Consider the following 23,754-nt stretch of genomic DNA (forward strand, 5'->3'; position numbering starts at 1 on the left):
GAGAGAGAGAGAGAGAGAGAGAGAGAGAGAGAGAGAGAGAGAGAGAGAGAGAGAGAGAGATACTTGTAAATTTTTCAATATATTTTATCAGTCACGCTTGGGATTTTTCGATTTCGTAAGTGTAATCTATTTATTATTATCTCGAATATTATTATTGTTTTTCAACAACGCGTTTAAAGTGAAACAGTACGCGAATTATACGTTAGATCAAATAATTCAAGTGACTAAATTCAAGTGAATAAAATGTGATATATCGATCATTTATTAATATTATATTTTATATTTTATATATTTTGAATTTCATGTCGCGTACTATTAATATCGAAAATAGTGCATAATATGCGCGCGCGATCGTAATTAATCGCGAGTGATGTGTGAGTGCAACGAAGGAAACTTGAGAGGAGAAAAGAGAGGAGAAACATCGGATGATGATGAATCGTGGGGTAAGTGTAATTATTTCTTAAATATATTATTTATTACTTATTAAAATAATCGCTTATTTTGTTTATGCGGCGATTGTTATATAAAAATTAGAGAAAAAAGATTTTATTTAGAAAATCATATAGAAGTTTATATCTATTTAAAGGACGAACAAAAAGAAATCAATGCGTTTAATATAATTATCTTTTCAAGATATTAATTATTTTAGACACTAAAATAATCTTATATTTGTGTTTTGCAAATCAACATAGTTATATATACATCTAATTATTATATAAATACAATGCACCATCATTGCGCCTTGTATCGATCAGTGTTGAATCTTTTATTTTAATCCGAGATAATGGATTTGTGAATACTACAGATAGATATCACATCCCATTACCATAGATCCTTGAAATGAATGGGTTAGAACAGATTAACGTTATGTTTAACTCTGGACTAGGTATAACGTTCGTCGATCCATTGTGCAAGAATGCATATGCACAAAGTTCATATATAGAGCTTAATCATTATCATTGTTATTAATTGGTTTAATATATCTGATTATTTAACGATTAACACATACATTTTAGACCTATATATTTTGACATTTTATTATATAAAAATATTAATTTACTTACGAAGTTACAAATTATTTAAAATATAAAAAATTAACTTCTTATACATAGAGATTTTATTTTTTTTATAATATTTCTTAAATGAAGTTTGAAATATATATATTCAAAATTAATATAAAATCTATTATAAGAATATATATATATATATATATATATATATGTGTGTGTAATATTCAATACATGTAATATCAAAATTGATGCAAAAAAGCAATATCCGATATATATTCCAAATATGTATAAACTAAAAAAAATAGAGAACTTCTTAACTACTTCTTAATTGCCATTTTTCAAATTTTCAAATAATTTATATAACAAAGGTGCTAAAATAATTAAAAAGGTTAATTATTATTTGTATTTATAAATATTAATTGTATGTACGTTTATAGTGGGTCATTTTCTAATTTTTTTATAAAATTTTTTTATTAATTTATATCTATTATATAATATTTTATAATATATCATTTAAAACAAAATAAAATAATGAAATTTAATTAAAATTTTATTACAATATACATATCTTCTTTATACAATAAAATATGTTCACTGATATATAAATAAATATTTAGTAGATATTTTTATTATTATTTTGAATTTCGTGTTGTTTTAAAAATTTACAATTCTTTCGAATCATATGTGAACATGAGTAAAAAAAACACCTTATAGCGATAGAGGAAATATGATGTCAACAACATACAATTGAAATGTACATGAATGTATATATCTCAATTTTGATCAAATTAAATTTATCTGATCTTCTACATTGTAGCCATGTATTTCATATGTTTGGCATCAGTTTATACTACAATTTCCGGGATAATTCTGTATGCATCAGCTATAGTACATATCACACCACAGATGAGCAAATACATAAATAAATGCGTCTATTAAGTATGATATTCGTATCAAAACCCGAAGCAGCATCGAGAGCTATGCGTTGAGTCAATTGACTTATCATATCATTGTAGTGTGATGTTAATTTGTTTTCACGAGAAATTATACGTTAATGAATATATCATAAATATATTGATAAATATACATTTGTCAAGGAACATAACTTATTTAAATCGAGTCTGCTAAACAATTGGTGCATATATGATAAATATCATGCATGTAATTCGAGAATTTTTTTTTTGGGTACTTCCTCTTCGTCAAAGCTCCTTGATTCGCGCTTAAATATCGGCATTTTCCTGAAATTTCTCGGTATCGGTATCGAATAAACGTATCTTCGAGAGCGAAGCACTCGAAGGAAAGAGCACTCGACCTCGATCACAGACAAGCCCAAAATATTCGATGATATAGAGGGATAAAATATCGCTGCATTTGCAGTGAGTATTTCATGATATCGAGAGGAGGTTAGGACTCAAGTACGAGAACATTAGTCGTACAATACGTTGATCTTTGGAGAAAGCTCGGTATTATATTTATAACAAAAGACAAGTTGTATGCATAATAAGAATATCTTTCTGGAAAGTATATAAGTAACGTTATTTACAGTTAAATTTGGAACTAGCTTTACTTTTGACTGATACGACGAAAACAATATTGGAAATATTGTTACTTTCCATAATTTTTTTAATTTATCCGATATTTCTGGACAGTTAAGAAATCAGAATACTATTGAAATAAAATCTGTTTTGTATTGAACGTAATATTTTTTTTTCTCTGAAATTTACTTTTTGTAGAAAGTTTTTTAGTTTATAGTTTATAGTTTATAGTTTAGTTGTTATTAGTCGTTTATTTTAAAAGAGGCGACGTATCACTTCTGCTATTTCTGTAAAATTGCGCGATTTATTTCTAATACTCCCAAAGAATGGGAAGAATAAAAAATTCTTATATATTATCTCGTTGAGATAAAATAGGAATTATATATAAAAATATTTCGTATACTGAAACTATTTATCACACATTTTAATGTTTCTCCAATCTCAATATATACTTCGCGTGAGGCACGAAAGATCTCCGAAGAGATCTTTTAATTTCACGTGCGGTACTGCGAACAAGGAAGGATGCACAATGTGAATTGTACACGTAGGGAAGCAGAGAGTTGTAAAAATCTTCCGAAGGAGAGTACTACTAGTACTATATGAGGTGGCAAGGGGCTGTGAAAGGGTTGGGCTTGACGAAATATAAATCCCGGCACGTGATGCGAGTGTGGAACTTCCCTGTTACACTTGCGCAATGCTAAATAGTAAAGCAAACTGAAAAGTCGAAACGCACCTATCTCGCTTCGCGCTAGTATACGTACATAAAACGATTGGATGTATTGATTAGATTAGTCTCGAGATTCTAAGGATTCTGTACCGATTCCAAATTTTTATTAAATTTTATCGGAAATAAAATATTTAAATAAAAGATTTTTTTGTTTGGGCAAAAGGCAACTACTCCGATGTGAAAAAAATATAGAAAAGTTGAAAGTGAAATTTTTAACAAAAAATAACGCAAATTTAAGAATATTTTCTTTCTAATTAAACATTTATAACTTAGTAGTAATCAATAGCGTACAACATCGTGCCGAATATAATTCTTGTATGTTCTTATACACGGGGGAGATCGATTATTTTTTTTTACTGCATAACGTAATCTTTGCGGTATCGTAAGATCCACGGGGTCAACGTTATTCCCGATTGCGAATAACGACGAATTATCGTCGCGCGCATACGTACAAGTATATATAAGCTGTTTCTAAATTCATGGCCGCGAGCTGCAAATAACGATAATTCCAACTTGCCGCGAGTCACAAAAGGAAATAAAGCGTACGGTAACTCGATTTACGCGAGCGCTCTTGAGGATTTTCTTTTCTCTCTCTCTCTCTCTCTCTCTCTCTCTCTTTCTCTCTCTCTCTCTCTTACTCCCCGGATTTTATACCTTTTTCGATACGCTTGTGTTTTATAGAAGGGCATTATCGGCGCCCACGCGGTCTGCGTGTGTTTAACCATGTCTGAACAAATTTACATGTGGCACGTGCAAAAGCGACTTACATTCCCGCAGACGCGAGTACAAAGACGCGAGTCGTCTCTCCTGCGTATTTCATGGCTTTTGATTAATAGAGATTGCTTATAAAACTTTACAAGCAAGATGTATTATGAAAGTTTTATAAAACTTGTTCATAGATAAGACTTCTAATTAAACATTCGATATTCATCCTCCGCTGTTCTACAGCCAAACGGTTAAAAAATTTATTTCCTTTATGAAAAGTTTTAAAATGTTTTACTATAATTATTGATTTTCTAGACATATGACTTAAAACGAAATATTCCACAAAAGTAGAATATATAGATTCCACAAAAAAAAACCTTCAACAAAAAGAAAATCATCTTTAATCATCTAATAAAAATAACTGAATATGGAATGTTTGTACGAGTTCCTTTTCAAGACTTACTTCGTGCAATGTCCAGTCAGGCGGACTTCACAATGACGTATTTCCGATATTTCAGTCAGATCATGAATATGAATAATTCATATGGAAGCTCCAAGTTTGATTGGGATATCGTGGAATGATGTCGAGTACTTCGATTTATATTTGATTCCACTTGATTTTAGTCTAAAAGGCGTAACGATATTTTTCTTTTTTGCAACTTACTAGATAACCCTTATAGAACTGGTTTAACAATGATTATTATTATAAATTAACGTTATCGTTTATATTCTTTTTGCATAATAGTCGAAGTAAGACGAAGTTAAAGTGAGATTCGGTCTACTTGAAAATGTAGATAATGAGAAATTCTTGCTGGAAAAGCTGGTCGAGTCTTTTATGTGAAATTTAAGCTGCGAATTTTTTTAGATTAGCCACGGACTTTATATATTAAGCTCAGAGAACACGTATTACCGAGACTCCAGAACAGTCACTCTATCTCTTTTCGGTCTCTTCCTTTCTCTCTCTTTCTCTCAGTCTCTCTCCCTCCTCATTGTAGACTTTCTTCATTTTCGCTTTCTCTCTCTTTCGTCTTCGAAAATGTATTTAACGTTCCATGAAATTAAAATGTCGTCGCCATCGTCAGAAGAATGAGAAACAACCTCACTCTCCTACGTGACATTCACTATCATGAATTCACATTACTCACTTTTATAATTGTTACCGATTTACGATTAATTTTATAGTTTTTCTACAGCACATATTTTATAATCTTTAAATTTTAAAGTACGATAATTTTTATATTTTAATAAAAATATTTTTGAATAAATTAAGAATATTTTTGGAATTTTCACGAGCGCAACTTATTTTTTCATTAATTGATTATCAAGTATTTTTATTGCATATATTTGCATATGCTTATCTCTTATTGCAAGATATCACTTTCTTCATCATTATTCTTTCATGTTGTCTCATATGAAAAAATATGAAACTTTGTTGAAATAAAATAATTATATAGGAATAGAATAATTATATTCTTATAATATTTATTCGAGTTATTCTAGTCTATTCGCACTTTTTATTGCCATGTAATTGTTGTAAAGTCAATATCTATTCATTGCAGCAAAAAAGGTGTATGGTTCTATTTTACTTAATTTTCTTATATTATTCTTTTCGCTGTGTGAATCAATTTCATATCAGTCATCGTATAATGTAAAACTACAATTTTACATCTGCAATTCTGTTTTCTTATTCAGATTCGATTAATAATAGCGTAGGTTAATCGATTATAATTAGAAGACGCGCACCTCGTGTTTAATCTGTTCCGTAAATTTGTCGGGTAAATAAATAGTCTCGCCGTATCGTGTTGAAAATACCACCCTCGATGATTAGAATTCACGAGGATCCGACACATCTCTCTCGGTGGTAACGCCGTGATTTCGTTGCCGTCACTCTCCTCTCTTTGCTTTTCTCGCCCATTTGTTTCGCCACTCTCAGGATCAGCCAATCTTCACGCCTTCGCCATGAGATACCGATCGACCCTGTCGTAATGATCCACCGATGTCGTGTTGGGCCTTTTTTCAACCGTTTCGTCTTTGTGCGTGCGAACCGACACGGATGGGTCCGTAGCCGTAAATTTCGATTATCGTTATTAGTATGGATTTTGGTGAATTCGTCGATGCGTCGAATGCCCCAAGCATCGCGCTAATGACTTGACACGACCTCAATGTTGAAGTTTTGATCTCTTCATTTCTTTCCGTTATATACAATGGAAAGAGCGGTTTTGCTGAAGTGTCTATAAGTTTGACCAGATACAGATCTGAAAATAACTTTGTCGGACCAGCAAAATATTTATGAAGAAGAACGTTCACATTGCTAGAATATCAAAAATTTTTATTATATTTCAATATATAATTCTGTTAGTAAAATTTTGCGTAAAAACAATGAATATATTAACAAGTTTCGTAAAGTATGAGACAAATATAAAATGTCTGGTTTTAATGAAACTCAAAAAAAAAAATCCATATAATTAATTGAAATAATCAAAAATTGCATCCATTAGTTTTCTAATAAAGTTGATAATAATTTTATCTTTTCGCTTTTGCAATAACAATCTCAGATTGGTCAACACTGTTTTAAAATGTTTCCTTCTAGAGGGATTACAAGTTTATATTAGAATAGATCTCTCAGATTATTTGACTGTTTTTCTGCAAACGAATTAGGAGCCACTTATTTCTCTCTGCATAGGAATATCACTCGGAAGTCGCGCAATATTCTTGGAAGAAATTTGATTTATATCGGTGCCGTTGTTTCGCTTTCCGGGCAATTCCGTTGAGCGTGCTTCCGCGGGAATATATTTGTGCTTTTACTCGTCTCATGTCACCAAATTCTCTGAAATTTGAATGAGATCGCGGGAATACACTGCCATTTCTTCTTACTATCCGTCGCCATTTTTCTTCTATTTTGCGGCTAATACCTCGGTAAAAGTACCAGTATCCTCTTTTCTTCAGGTTACAAGGCAGGATGAGCAAGGAAAACTCATAACTCGCGAGGGTCGACGAGAAGCGGTATTAACCGCAAGATTTGTGTCGCGATAAAAGACGCCCGAACTAAGGATCAAGATAAATGCGCTTATCATCAGAGCAATTGGTCTTCGTATCGACAAGCAATTCCTTTTCTCCGCGAATTTAATATCTTGCCGTGTTTTTGTAATTCTCACGTTTCAAGCGGTTTTATCATTCGAGAAAAACGCAATAAGAGAGCAGTAATAATCAAATAATCCAACATAATATAACGTTATAAAGAGAAGAGACATTTTAATTATAAACCTGAGCTTGCGATATTTATGAAAAAATATAATTAAAAAAAATTTGTTATCGCAATTTAGAGATGAAATTTTGTATTTAATTTTAATTTAATTTAATTTAATATTATTTATGAAACTGACTGTCGTACGGTGTAACCGTAGCAAGAATATGTATTTTCTCATAATCGCGATTTCTAGATCTAGAAAAAAATACTTCTCTTACTGAAAAGACGGATAATGGACGTCGAATACTTGAAGCGCATTCGGGCAGAATTGTTCACTCGCTCGAAATTTCAATAACGCTCCCGTAACTTTGTTTTAGTTCGCGATAGTCAGCCACTGCCTGTTATCCAACATCGATAGTCCATTTCCATTTCCCGGGAATACGGTGAAGAAATCCCCGTGTTTTCAGCGGATGACGCGCGAAAATGACGGGACGTTCCTTACATCCCCGGTAGATCTCTCGTCGTTCTTGAGACCTGCCACCTATTCCGATTATCGATCTCGTAAGATTGAAAATCCGAGATCCCGTCGGCCGACATCGCTAACGCGCCGTGGACGGGCGGGGAAAAGGCATTTTTACGATTCTTTGGCAGACGTTTACGCTTTATTGATTTACGTGTCGCTCCGCGCGCGCGACGGTGTTTATGTCTCGGCAATTTCAACGACGGCGCTGTGCCATATTACGGTCGTAATTTCACGTTACGGTTGAGTCGCGCGCGAGCGCGCGATAGATATTTCTTCGTCGCGGAAATTAAGTGATAAAATCACAAGTGTTATCGTTGACGTTAAGCCACGATGGCCGCGCGGAAAGGAGACGCCGTTTCGCGAGATCTCCTCACGCAAAACGCACGAGGAGGAAGATTTTTATGAAACAAGTTTCGTAATATCACCCGCGCGAACATTCGGCCGGGCAGTTATTAACTTTTCGAACTAAATTAACCGGACTACTTTTTTTTTTTTTAAAAAAAAAGGGGGTAGACAGTGCAATGGCCCTTTGCTAAAAATTTTTAACGATTCGCGCTTGGTCGCAGTGGTTGACTCAATCGTTCGCAGCACCATTATCGGGAATTTCCAACACTTTAACGAGCACCGCGCGTAACTGCCGAAAATTAAAAAAAAAGGTAGTTTAAGTGCCGATAAATTCCAGTCTCCGCTTGATGCGAATCGATCAGCCGAGTTTCGCCGAATTAAATCTCGCCCGGGGGTAACTCTTAATTACCATATCGAAACGGCAGTTTCTGGCTGGCGAGCGGACGCGATTAATGAATGATTTATTTCGAATTTTATCAGGAAGGCACAACGTTCATTACTACATCAATTAATGATATCATTAAAAGTCTCCCTTTATTTGAAATAAACATAGAATAACGTATGGAAAAGTATAATTTGTTCTTATATATATATATATATATATATATATATATATATATATATATATATATTAATAAGAATTTTAGAGAATATTAGACTCTGAAAACATAACTTTTGAAATTGTTTTTAATCATTACTAATATTGTATGAATGGAATATTGTGAAAAGACTGATCTCGGGTTTTGCTTTATTCATTATTTAATTAGCATTTATTTATAGAAAAGAACGTAATTTTGGATTGATTATCCATTAATGACTCATTTCAAATATATCAGTTGCATTCTCTGCATTTTTATTGGAATCCTGAATAATTCTTCGTAGCGCTATATCTCCGACGAGTTAATTACTGCAAGCTATTTTCCAGTCGGTAAATAGGGCAATTAAGTAGTTGGATGTGGAAGTAAAGCGAAGAAGTGGATAATTTGTTTGCGGATAAGCGTAAAAAAAAATTTTGTTTTGTATCTATTATATCTGTCAATCAGTTTCAGTTATATTTTTTAAGTAATCGCGTTAGCACGATGGACATCTCGTTTATTGTAAAAAAAATACGCGAGACCACGCTACGTCGATTTTCCAACCATTTCCGAAATGTTTATCTTGTCGTTATATCGAGTGCGCATATTTCCAGCAGAATTTTTATCAGGGGATTTTCCAATCACTGCCGTTTCCGCTGCGCCATTTATCGAATCGTCCTTGTTTTTCGCTTATATGATATTCTTCGTCGTCAATAACATTAAGTGCAATCGCTAAAGCTGCGATGCGTGTATCTCTGCGCCATTTGAATAAAGCGCAATACATTTTACATAAACAATATGAAACGAGCGTGTCGCGTGATTTATAGCTAGCTACTCTTATATCGAAAGTAGATGTATGCAAGATTTGCAAGATTATATCAGTCCGTGTATGTTCGGGATTGGATAATTACTGTGGTTTCAACGTCGAAACCATCTTCTACGTGCAGTTTGAAACCTTAACGATCATGTGTCAGGAGTCTCCTATATATTCTCGTAACCTCTTTACTTAATCGGGAGCCAGACTCTAAGTAAACTTTAGGGCGGATCGCATGATTAACGGCATGTTCCAGAGGATATGGCGTTCTGTTGTTTAGATATAGAAACATATCGGGCACGGTAATTATCGACCGTATCGTTTCTGTCCAATAAATTCGACGTTAACAGTCCTCAGTTTTCTGTTTCGGAATTATTACTCCAGTTCTTTAAACTTAAAACGTACAGTGTTGATTCAGATCCATAAAAAAATAAGATTTGTAAACAATGCAAGTAGATATTAAAAAATAGTTTATCTTATTAATTACATTGTATTATCTTATTAATCATATTATATTATCTTATTAATCATATTATATAGGTTGAACCTATAATGATATTCTTAGTCAACGTATAAATTTATATTCCAAATTAAATTATTTAGTTGTCGGTTAAATTAATTTATAGATTGTTTGGGCCAGAGGGAATTTATCGCAAATTCAGCATGTTGTTTCATCAAAAATATAAATCGTCGTCGCGACATAATCTCTAAATTAATTTATGTTCGTTAATCTTTCTTTTTATTTTATGTAATATTATTTCTTATGTCTATTTGTAATTTAAAATTGATACTCGATTTAAGAAAGTGATAATTGTCATTGTACAATTAGTCATAGATTTTAGAACGAAAATGATTTATATCGTCTATGAAAAAGATAGAAATGTCACAATGTAATAATTATGTCTAATTAATATAATTTCAATTTGTTGTGAATTAATGTGCATGGATAATTTTAAGTTTTCCTTGATCGCGATTCTTTTCATTGAAAATGAGTCAACGCACTATGGTGCCTACGTCTAAAATTTCGTCCCATATTGTAAATGCTTGTAAATGTGTTTTGAGCCCTCGCAATTGCCGAACCTCACGAAATTCAAGTCCCGCTATGTGGAATTCGGATTACACGTGCAAAGTTTCGTCTTTGATGTGGTTGATTGCTATTTTCGATGCATCCATGGACAGTGCAGTGAGGCTCGTTTAATGCAACAAGTTTGAATCGAGATCGGTACATAAATGCATTTCCCTTCGAATTCTGTATTTAGATTTTTGAACTTAATGAAATTAGGCAAGATTTGTAAATACAAGCTTATAGGTATGTACAAAAGCAAATTCTGTTAACGATCTATGAATAATTCTTAATGACAAATCACAGTCAGTGCGAAAATGTATAATAAATGTGAGTACAAGTGTTAATAAATGTATTTTCTTAAGATAACTCAATCTTTAAAATTTATTTCTAAAATTTATCTTCCGAGTATAAAAGTTAAAAATATAACATTTAACTTTATGATATTAAAATATTTATAATATTTACAACATGTATAAGAAAATAGAGCGTATACGTAGAACATATTTCATATTTAATTGAAAATTATATCTTTATTAAACACAGAGAAAACAGCATTTCCTTCTTTTTCTATATATTTTCTATATATCAGATAATATTAGCATCAATATATATATATATATATATATATATATATATATATAAGAGATAAACAAGATCATTAGTATCATCATTAAAACTAAAAAAGAAAAATTTAATATCTACCGAAAGGAAGAATTTCGGAGTTCGCACGCAAAATTGCAGTACAAAAATATTTCCTTTGTATGGGCATTTACAAAATTGATCAATGCGATTTGTATATTGATAGCTAGTACACAATCGACCAGATCAACTTCATTTTCAGAAAAAATTTAAGAATGTGAAATGCTGTACCTTTGTCGCGACAGAACTATCGTGAATATACTATATTCCGCGTTAAATCGCGTTACAACAAAAGCTTATTCCTATGTAATCCGAGAAATAAATACAAAATCCAGTTAAAAAGATAGGGGAAGTATTTGATCGAAACGTCTTTTCTTTTTTTTTTTTTATTTTTATTTTATAAACGGGAAATAATTTTTCTTATAATATCATATAACATTATAAGAAAATTTAAAAGCTTCATATTTTGTAACACTCAATGTTAATGTATTCACTAAGAAAAAAAATTTGATATTTGCCTGTAATGTAGATAATTGAAATTATGTAATAATCTACATATTTTGTTATATGTGTTATATGTGTTATATAATTATATGTGTTTCGATAATCATAAAAAGAATGCAAGAAATGAGTATCTCGCAAATATAGGTTACTTAAATTTTTTTTATTATGGACTCATTTTTTTTTTAATTTTGAGATATTTTGGATAATGAAAATCCGATAGCTGTATGTATATTTCAAGACTTTTATCTTTTGATATTTTTATAAAAAATTAAAGTAATATCTCCAATAAAACATGACAGCCCTAAATGTCGTTTCTTGTTATTTGTAGATAGTACAATAACTATATATTGTTGATGAAATGATATCGTTCTACTTCGTTATGTGCGCATCATTACAACGAAAATGTGGGACTTGGTTATCCTTCACGTTATCATGTAAAATGGTATTATCGCGTTACCGTATAACACGAGTGGCAAGAGATTGGAAAATGACGAGAGCGAGGGAATAGGAAGGATATTTATGGTATATACCCCGGATCGAGCCCTTAAGGGGGACGCGTATAAATTGGACATGGTTAAGGCTGGCTTATTTATAACAAAACCATCGGCTCCAACTTGGCACAGAGCGCGGATTTATCGCCGTAATAGAGAAAATGTCTGTATCGTAATAAAAATTGGTGCGCTAGATCTTTCATATACTATCCATTTTGGTTACGAATGTCAATCAAGTCCATTTGTGTCATTATTACCCGCAGTTCTACCTTTCTCTTTTTTTTTTGTTTTTAAGTTGAAAAGTACGCGAAAACGACGCGGGATATTCGCGATAAATGAATTGAAGTAGAAACGATACCGGCGAATTAAACGGACAACTACAAACTACCAGCGAATAAGGACGCGGGTTTATTCATTTAACGCAATAAATTTCATTCAAGTAGCGTTGGGTGTTTGTTCGTATTACGAGTAAGCCGATTAGACGGGACAGCGGAAAAACGTAAAGTCGAAAAAAGATTGAATGTTGCAGGCGGGCGGAAACTGCTTTGCGAAAGATACATTGCCACGTATCGGTCGAACGAATAGGAGTGTAGGTCTATCGATCGACGATTAATCGGTCGATGATGCTATCGTATAATCGAAAATTTAATTAACGCGGAATGTTTATACATTTTTTTTCTCCTTCTCGAAATCTTTTTTTTTTTTCGTTTCTTCTTTTTTTTTACCGCTCTACAATCATCTGCTTTTTCTCGTCTTCGTCCGTTCTCGTCCTCTCTTTCTTTTCGCTCTTGATCGTTTATCGGTTGCCCCGTTCGCTCTTTGATACTCCGACTGATTGGAGTACGCAGCCAGCATGGAGCATTAAATTCAATCGGAAACTATTTTTTTTCCCACCGGCATGTCGGGGCAGACAAATTGTACTTCCCACACATGTCGGTCCCGTACAAGGCCGGAATGTTTGATCCGTTATTTAGAACCCGCGTCCGTCCGATTCGCTCCCGAATTCAATCGCGGTGGAGAAATAAATAAGCACTTGAAAATTTTCGCAAATGCCCGCGCGTATTAATAGTCAAGTGCTTATTTATGATTAACTGAAACGCGGAATAATTTCAAACGTACACGCACATACACACACGCGTGCGTATATATTTATAATGGATCGCGTACATAAAAATGAGATAAATGCTCTCAGTGGTAGGTAGCATCAAAAACATTTATGTTAAAGCCATAGCGCGAACAGAAATTTCCTGGTTTTATTTCGTATAAATAATTTTTTACTTACTATAAAAATATTATCTATCATCAGTAGAAATATTTATATACTTGTACGTTTCCTCTTGAAAAAAATTAATAGCTACATGTAATATATGTAGAAGGCTTTCGATATGAATGACCAATGATTTTCGTAATACGACAGGATTAAGAGACATCGAACGAAGCTACGTTCATCATGCGCTTGATTTGCGCATTATAAATTTTCCTGATCGCATAGTTGATGAAGCGCGGTTAATCTGTCGAAAAAGCCCAATTAGTTTTCGATACGTGTCAACCGGGCGGGTCAGCGCATAAAATAGCGGAATTTAATGCTAGCACGACAGTGCTATTAAAAAGTTAATTGTTGATTGACCGAGTTTTATTTTAGAAAAAAGTCCCACGGCGAATATCACGCCTAGTCAATGTGACATATTTTTACTGCTACTTTCGTAGATTTTCGAGAAGATGCTCGGCTGTTCGCCGGCCTTTAATTTATCGATAACAGAATTGCGAAACTGCAATAAACGCAATACGCGATAAACGAAAAACGAAGTGTCTTCAACGATGCAGCGCGTAGCACTATCGTATTTTGCATGCGATAAAAGAAAGGAACCGTGGGAAGGAAGGAGAGCGCGTTGCTTTTACAAAATGTGTACTTTCCCTTGAAATCTTAGATTCTGTAATTTAAGCGACGATGGGCTGCTTTGAATATTAATGAAATCCGTGATATTCGATCGATTAAATTATTTCGCCGCTTCTGGATGGAATGCCCGCGAGCATGTAACGTGACACATGCGCATAATGTCAGCTCGAGTAAATCTTATGTCGTCTTATGTCACATTCGATTTCCATTCAAACATGCTAATAGAAGATATTTCTTTTTTAAATTATGTGATTTCGCAGAGTGTGAAGCTAAATAAATGAATGAATGAATCTAAATCATCGAAATAAATTCACGGCATTTAGATTCGAGCGAGTAAGTAGAATGCTAGAAATTTCAAAAGAATCCAGTAAAAATTTGTAATTTTAGAGATCTGTGATTACTCGTGGGATCAACATATTATGCGCGCTTACAAAATCTTTGCATAATTTCTAAAGAGATCACGTATAAGTTCACAGAAATTTTTTTCAACGAGCTAACTTGACTTTAATACAATTTGTAGAAAAAAGTACTTATGATTAGTGCTGAGAAAAAACTACACGTATAAACTTTTGCATTATGTTAAGAATACCTAAGTGAGAAAAAAGTTCTTATAAAACTGGCTTTCTTTTTAAGTGATTGAAATTAAATGGCCTTCTGCGAAGTAACTTCCATCAATATATAAATAGAGATAATAAATTCTTAGTTCTCATTCAATTTTAAATGAATTTTATTTGAACATAAAATTTAGTTGTCAAAATATTGAACATAAGATATTAACAAGATATAAAATATTATCGAATTATATCTATTTATAAAAAAATGAAAATTCTTTAGATTGTTTAATATGATGTTAAGTTAATTGTGAATTCATATATAGTTTTTCAGTACTTTGTATAAATTGAAGCTGTTAATAAATATGAGCATTATATTGCATGATATCAAATGGATAATTAACAAATTGTAATTCTCGATAATTCCTTGCGTAAAAGTATTATTTACAAATCACATTCTCTCGCGTAATGATACAGTAATTTATCGTAACGAGCTGTGATGTGATCTTGTAATATCACTAATGGCTACGGTGTATATCTAGATAAAATGGGTGTAAAAGTGGGTGTAAAATGGGTGTAAAAACTGTGACACTAATTAGCCGTACGGCTTTTTGCGTGATCGATTAAATTAACGCTGTCCGATAAAAGTTATCAAGGAAATTATGAGATACCAAGATAATTCACAAGATAATTAATGTAAACAGGCTTTGCTGAGCACTTTAGCAAATGCGTTTGCTGGGAAAGCTATCTGTGATTTTCTGCGATATAATTTATTTATCAGATAATTTATATTAATATTTTTATCATGTACGGATATCTCTTACAATAAGATCAGTTTTGATAAAAGATTTTTGATATATATAAACTTGAAATTTATTTTTGAGAATGCATCTAAAAAGATTAATTTATAAAAAGTAATTCGGAAAGTATTGACGTCATATAATAAAGAATAATTAATCTTAAATCAATAAATCTCGTATAAATATTTATTTTGAAACTTTTATTCTATATAAAATTATATAATGATAAAAATAAATATAAAAAAATAAATGGGATAGACATAAAATTAAATTAGAAAGCAAAAAAGGCAAAATAAAATTAAATTTAAAAGCGAAAAATTAAATGTCTCTATAAAAAAAATTCACTATAAATTTTTACAAATCTTTTCGTGAATTATTTCGCTCGGTAGATGAAAAGATATGCAAGATTGCGTGTTTAAAACGTTCTTCTAGAAACATCTTCACGACTCTAAACGATTCAATGATCGAGATTGATTTAATCATCGTGCTATATAAAAGGACGTCCCGACTTTTGTCCGAGACAATTAACAAGGCTGATGAGGCGGGGCGTCTGAAAATTCTGACGACCCGCCTCAACGTCGTAGATCGATCCCGACATTATTCCTCGAGAATGGTCGTTGGCCGTGCCGCTTCATAAATCGCTCGATTTATCGTTGCTGACTCACCGCGATCCGTTCGCGGCACATTGCTGCCCGCAAGGGGTATCCACCGACCCCATCGGGCAGCACAGGTGAGCTATGGAGAAACCAGACCTCGAAAATTGTCGAGGATATCCTGTACGATAATCACGGACGTAAGCGTCCATAATCGAGCGACAAAGTAGCGTTGCGCATCTTTGCCAATATCTAATATCACGTACTACTTTTGTTTGACCCTTTCTGTTTGCGAGAGTTGTTTTTCTTCGCAATATTACGCGATATTACTTTATATACAATTTAAAGAGAAATTTATTTTCAAGCATTTGATTAACAATATATAAAATATATTATGAAATGAATGACATTGAAATTTTTAATATTGAAATCTCTGAAAGCAATAAACTATACTATTAAAATTTTAACGACGTAAAAGCAATATATAAAGATAAATTTTATGTAACGTAAATTCTTCAAATATCTTAACGCACTTGTTTATCATATTTAGAAATTTTATATTTATTATAATATAGTTTATAAATCGAAAGATAATGTATTATATTTGCAAATAAATTTTTGATATCCTTGGTTAAAAATATATACATGTACATAATAAAAAAAAAAAAGGTACTTACGTCAAAGTCAGAAGTACATTTTACAAGGTCCGGAGGATGGCCAGAGTATAACTTCAAAGATTGTAGCAGACCCTTTAAATAAATAGCCAGGAAATAGTAGACTATCATACGACATATAGGATTCATCGTCTTGTTTCACGAGTTTCGTTTCTGCTTCTTCCTCTTTCTTCCTCTCGTAAGGTACACTATTCGTAGGTTTTCATTAAAACACTTTTATCTCTTTTATGTAATATCAGATTTTAAAAAAATAATAAAAACATAAAATGAAAATATATTACACGGTTATCGTATTTCATCATTAAGAGGGCCTTTTGTCTTTCACTTTTTTCATAAAAAGAAAATCATTGATCATCTTGTATCGAGAAATAATATTATTTAATATATTTAACAACTGATGCATTTTGTATTTATAGCTTTTTAATGGAGAATCGAGTCAAATCTTGACAAAACTGTGACATAAGCTGATATCTCTGTTTGATAATTATAAAGAAAAAATGATTTTTTTTAATACACACAGTGATAGTAAGTAATTTATTGTTCTGTGAAACTTTTGTACATTATCAAAATTATCACAATTTATGATTCCCGTATTTTTCAATACACACTATTGGAGAAAATCGGTGATTTATCTCCGCACAGAGGCAACGATTCCAGTCTTCTATTTTGGAAAAAGAAACCGGCATACTGGGACGGTGCATCGATCATTCTGAAAGTGTTCACGGGATCGATCGATCTTTCTAAATGGCCCGCAGTAACGCGCTTTACGGTGCATTTTACGGTTTTCGGTTGGTGCAAAAGCTTGTTTCTTTTTTTCCCACCGGTCGTGTTAGTCTGCTGCAGTCGTAATACTTTTTTCGTTCACGAAACAACTACCGCGGATTTGTACAGTTGAAAAGTCGCTCCGGATTGTATCGGCAATGTTCATCTATACTTATCCACTATGACGATATATTTCGTGTAGGAGAACAATAAATATAGTCATCGGAATGAATCATTATTGTATCAGTGTTTTAACTATCATAGATGATACCTTCTTAAATTCTGAATACAAGTGTGGAATTTTTTTTCTATAACTTTCTATGTTGTTTGCAGAAAGATTAACAAGTTTCAAACTTGTTAATATTATATATTATCAGATAACAAATAATATTCATGGCTTAACCATACCACGTAATCTTAATGAGATTAAGCTCGTAACTTTGCAAGTTTTTATAGTGCAATTAAAAACGTTCTAAAACTCAAATGTATACATTATAAATATATAAATAATGTTCTTGAATTCAATCGAGTTCTTTATTAATGTACAATTATTCAATAATTTTATTGGACACCATTTCAAATATAGGCAATAAAAAATTTTATTGTCGAGAAATGACTAACAGTTTTGGATGAATTTTTTCACTGCAGCATGCATTTGTGCAGAGTCGCGAAGTAATAGAAAAATATCAAACACTATGGTAACGCGATTTCGATCGTGATCGATTTCTGCGACTACCTTCCGCTTCGAACGTTCCGCGCGAGATGACTGAGGTTGACTGCGTTATAGCATGTTAGTCGTCTCGAAAGCTAAAACCTGCTATAAAGTTATGGGAGAGAGGGGAGTATCTGCTCGTGTGAGTTTATATTTTCGGCATGTATAATATCTAAAGTCATATATCTTATTGATATATCTTATTAGATAATTTTTCTATTTTTTACATCTTTTAGAAAATTTCTTTTTTTTATAATATTATAATGAGCGGTTTTGTTATAAAAATAATAAAAAAATTAACGAATACTATTACAAAAGTTCGCAAAATATTGAGAATAATGTGTGTGGAGATTATACTGCAAAAACGAGAACGTAAAGTAGATATTTAAAGAACTTTTATTATATATATATAAAATGTTATTATATCGAATTAATTGATATTATTTTATTAAGGACAATGATAATGATTATTTTAGTACGTTATTAATATTAGGAATATTAATTTATATTACATTTATCTATTATCCATTTAATAGATTTAATTTTTGCTATCGCATACATAGCGATGAAATTTATCAAAATGAAATATAATATTGGATATGCTTTTGGGTCGTCTTAATCATATTGAAAGTAGACTTCGCTACACGTTAATATTTTAAATACACATTAATATTTAGTAACAGTAATAGATATTCGATTATGAAATCAAAAACGAAAGCTCATACATATTTCAGAATACATAAATCGTTTATCACGGCAATCTTTTTAATAACTAAAATTTATATTTAAAAAATAGATAGCTTTTAAAAAATAGATTTAATGAATAAATCTTTAAATCTGTCTGTCTGAATAAAAAAAATTTGAAACAAATTATTCACAACAAATAACCTTATATCTATTACATAATCTTAAATTAAAGGAACAATTAATAGTATAATTTACAAATTGCCTCATACGAATTCCAGTAAATAAAATTTCAACAGATTATTTCGGTGTTAAACAATTGAATAATTTTAGTTGAATAATTTTAATTAATCTTTTCTAATGTCAAAATCAGGTATGATGATAATATAATTTAAAATCTTCGATAGTATTTCGATAATATTTTGATATGACATTTCGATTTGATATTTTCTAAATTTCTATTTCTATTTAACATTAAAAAGTCTTGTTAATATTGAACTAAAGATAAAAGTAATAAAAACAGCAAATACGTGTAAGGGAAAATCATAATATATACATTTCGCTACAAAGGAAAAGCGAGCACTTTATTATATTCTTCTTTAATTTATGAGACCAACACCAATTATTTTGCTTAGGTAGAAAGAATATGCAGAGTTCTCAACTGGAGTTAGACAAATTTAATCCTGCGCGCGTCCGTAGGAAGGAGTCCGCGGATTGAGAGCGGAGATAACAAGAATAAGCTTAATTTTCGTCGGGTTATTAGAACACGAGGAGAGAAAGAGGGGAATTGAGTTAGCTTGAGGGCGTACACCGCGAGGATTATTGTACGGCCTGTAAAATCCAGACTGGGCCGCGCGATCAAATATTTAGAAGAATTTTCCGAGCGTATCAGACTAAAAAGAAAAGGGGAGAGAGAGAGAGAGAGAGAGAGAGAGAGAGAGAGAGAGAGAGAGAAGGAGAGAGCGAGAAGAGAAAAAGCGAGAGCGTGTGTGTCCTGAACGTGTTTTATATATAGCAGAGCTCGTTGCAGCTGCTCTCTTCAAAAAGCCCGGGCAGTGAGTCTACGGAAAAGTCTGTGAAACTTTAACAGCGTCTTAAATACTTAACTCTCACCCGCATCGGTTCTAAACTTAGCGATGGAATTACCGTAACTCCTTCCGTTACAAATAGCTCTCATATTTGAGGTAATATCGTAGTTTATTGGTGAATGCAGACAAACTGGTTACAGATTAAATATTGTATGTGTGAATAAAGTCAATCAAATATTTTTGACTAATTTATTTATTTATTTATTTATTTATTTATTTATTTATTTATTTATTTATTTATTTATTTATTTATTTATTTATTTATTTATTTATTTAGAACCATTATGCCTTCAAATTATATATTACAAAAAGGATACAGTAAAAAATGAAATGTAGCCTTTATTCGCGATTTTAATTCATTAGCTGGTAAAATTTGTGAAATGAACTTTTCTATAGGTATTGATTTTACAAATTCCACTTTTTATAAAGAGCATTATTGAGTAATCCAGCCGCAATGAATAATATTTTAATTAAGATATTTTAAGTTTAATAATATTCTTTATTGACGAGTTTTAAGTAACTTCAAGAAATATTTTAGTCGGTTTTACTGGTTATTTTCTTTTTTTTCTCTGTGCGTTGGAAAGTTTTGTATATGTATATGTGTATATAGATTTTTCGAATTATTAAGTATTTATTTCATACTCTTTTCCTAAAACGTTATTGCTATTTCTGCTCATATTGATGCATAATTGTTATGCGATGTATTACTGGGAAATTTGATATACAGACTTGGTTGAGATAAATTGCGATTGGTAGCATGAATTGAGAAAGTAGGTTGCGAATAGATCTGTGGAAAATTTGCCCGCTACTAAAATGTTGAATTATCGATAGATAAATCATTTGAGATTGTTCTCTTTAATAAAACGAAAATTTATGTTCTGTAGGAGATGGTATCGAATAGGTTAATTTTAATACTAAGTAAAATATTCGCATCGAAGAGAATGTTTTAATGTCACATGTATAATCGATCGCAACTGTAAATGTCAGTTTGTAATGTTCCCCGTGGTTAATACGAGAAGCGCGATATCCGAATTAATCTAAATTATGATTTACGCACGTGTATTTCGAACTGTATTATGTTAAACAATACTGATTGCTACTTAAATGTTAAATGATTGAACCAGAACGTAAAAACATTTATTTAAGTGACAGTAATTTAATCCATCAAATCAGTCTAAATATACTTTCAAAGCTTACATATATTATATTAATAAGTTTTTTAATAGATAAATATATGATGAATTAACATTACAAATCAGTTTGAATTTGCAATCTTTATTAATTAAAAATGCATTTAAAAAATGGAAAATTAACTTTTAATATAACAAAAATAATTTGTATTTAACTTTTATTTAATCTTTATATTAATTTTTAATTTATTCAAATTTATCGGTAAAATGATTAAAACATCAAAAATCTTAATTTATGCATGCTATATGATAATGATCGCAGAGAAAATTAGATTTAAAGCAAATTATTATAAATTACATCTGTAAGATTATTATTAAATTATTATTAAAATTATTATTAAAACAGATAATGGTTATCTATAATATAAATATCTATAAGATTTCTTTATAAATAATAATTTATAAATGATAATCATAAGTAAAGAGAGTCGAGAGAGAAAAGAAAATTATTATTGCTAATTTCTATTATTTATTATGATTCATTTTTCGACGCACCTTTAAAGGTACTGTATACTTTTATAGATACATGAATATCGGCTTATAATGCGTCTGTCATCTTTGCGACATAAACAAAGCTCATTCCGTTTCGTCTACATTTTCCAAATCTCTGAGCCGTTTCCAACTGGTTTCCTCTGACGTTTTCCAACATCAGAACGCAACGAAGCATATTCAACGCGCGCATTTTTGACGCAATATATCACGTCTGTCCATTAAATCTCGTTGGTCGAATATCTCCTTGTCACCTTTCGATTACCGAATCCGAATGATTTAATTCACGAATTTTGGCAGCGCCACTAGATTAATCTCGGATTTTGCATTTAGGATATCAGATGAGGCTGAAAGAGAGGATTGAGTGGACAGCTTTTTTTTTATAAAATATATAATATCGAGTGGTTCTATGTCAAATCTAATACGTTTAATTTTTTGAATAAAGATTAGAGAATTGTTAATTCTTGAAGTGATATCAATTCACTGTAATTTTAACTTATATTAAACTATATTATATATTACACAATTAAATAATAACTGAATGAAAGTTTCTGCAAACACAATATGTAACTGGATTCTAAATTAATACAAATTCTGTAAAACTAAATTGTACAAATCAATAACATAAGCTCTATAGACGCCATTAAATTCCTGATATATATATATATATATATATATATGTTCATAATTTTTAACAAATAATAATTTGTCTTTATCATGCTAATATAATAATATGTCTTTCTTTCAAAAAAGGTATACTTAGAAATTTAAATAAAACAGAAGAAATTAAATATTAGAAAGACAGAAGATATTAAATAAGCTGTTGTAGCACGAGTACGTATACATAGACAAAAATCAATAATGAATAATTAAGTAATTGAGAAATTCTTATCTGGAGAAACACGGTTATTAAAATTTAAGGAATGATCAGTTAATAAGAGAATAATGTGACATTACTTAATGAAATAATTCATTTGTCGGAATAAATGAGTAAGTACGGTTGAAATTAATAGCTAATGAATGTTGATGTCTCTGACATAGAGATGAACGTAAAATCTTTCCTCGTCTCTTTCGATGAATATTCAAGAAATCTTGTATCGATGAACGTGTTATTTTTGAGTTTCGTTACGATAAATTAAGCAAATGTATTAAGAGAAAGTTGCGATGAATGCCGATGTATAGCCGGATAGTCGGATAGTTAAACCTACGTGACTGAGATAGACGCGAGTATCGCATGAACGTGTGTTCGTCAATGTCACGGTAGAAAACAGGAGCAAAATGCGTAAGGTTCGATTTCGATCGACAATTGACTACCGGAAACGGAAATAGCGATTGTGATTGCATCCCGTTAAGAACGATCGAATCTGTTTCGTTTTATCGACAGCGTCATTTAAATGTTATTCATTATTCAAGCTTGTGTTTAAAGTTAGTTACTTCGAGAAAGTCAACTTAACAGTTCTTTTAAATGAATCAGTGCCACTTTAAATAAATAATGTCATACCATTCATTTTGAATACTCTCTATTCATGAGGACTATATTAAAGTTTTAAAATATTTGCAAATATGATTTATTTAGATCTAACTTTTAAACTATTGATGCTCGATATCGATTAAATTAAAAACCATCTAAAAGTTCTATATTCCAAAAGCCATCCCTTTTATCGTTGAATATTTTAAACAGGTTAAATTAAATTTTCTTAAAATGACATGTTATTTTAAAATAGACTTTCAAATAAATAAAAAGATAACGTGAAATCGCATTTTTTAAAAATGTTATTTAAATGTGTTTATTTTTAGAATTATTATTAATAAAGTTAATATAACTGGAATTTGTCTAATGCGCACATATCAAAATTATATTTTTTTAAAATTAAAGTTTTCAAGAAGATTGTCTTGTCGATGTTTTATTTTTGTTAAAAATGTCATTATGTGATTAAATTTTTTATCTCGTCGGTCGATATATCGTTTTTGTTATTTTAAACGCACAACCACGGCGTAACGTCATATATTTCAACATTACACGATAAATTCTAATCTACGTTAACCAGGCATGTCTGCCACGTTACCGACTTCATTACACTGTAAACATTTGTTCCGCATCACGTATTAATTAGATGTAGCTCCCTTGACGTTTTATGTACAACCGCAAATTACGATGCTAAGGAAGTTTTCCAAATAAGCACGTTATATGCG

General features: G+C 31.3%; 1 protein-coding gene across 16 annotated transcripts in view; it reads right to left on the bottom strand.

Annotated features, from left to right (window-relative positions):
- Mp (collagen XV/XVIII-type protein multiplexin) overlaps positions 1 to 23,754 on the bottom strand; it is a 215,302-nt gene that overhangs the window by 24,943 nt on the left and 166,605 nt on the right. For 11 of the 16 annotated variants that reach the window (XM_089071492.1, XM_089071494.1, XM_089071495.1 and 8 more), the window contains exon 5: positions 16,640 to 16,711. The exons of the other annotated variants lie outside the window; for them this stretch is intronic. In XM_089071492.1, the coding sequence (XP_088927618.1) occupies positions 16,640 to 16,711 (72 nt within the window). The remainder of the gene's footprint in view (positions 1 to 16,639; positions 16,712 to 23,754) is intronic. 16 annotated transcript variants of the gene reach the window in all.

This window comes from Pogonomyrmex barbatus, unplaced genomic scaffold, assembly GCF_055798465.1.
Source record: "Pogonomyrmex barbatus isolate J1 unplaced genomic scaffold, ASM5579846v1 scaffold12, whole genome shotgun sequence".
Classification (NCBI taxonomy): Eukaryota; Metazoa; Arthropoda; class Insecta; order Hymenoptera; family Formicidae; genus Pogonomyrmex; species Pogonomyrmex barbatus.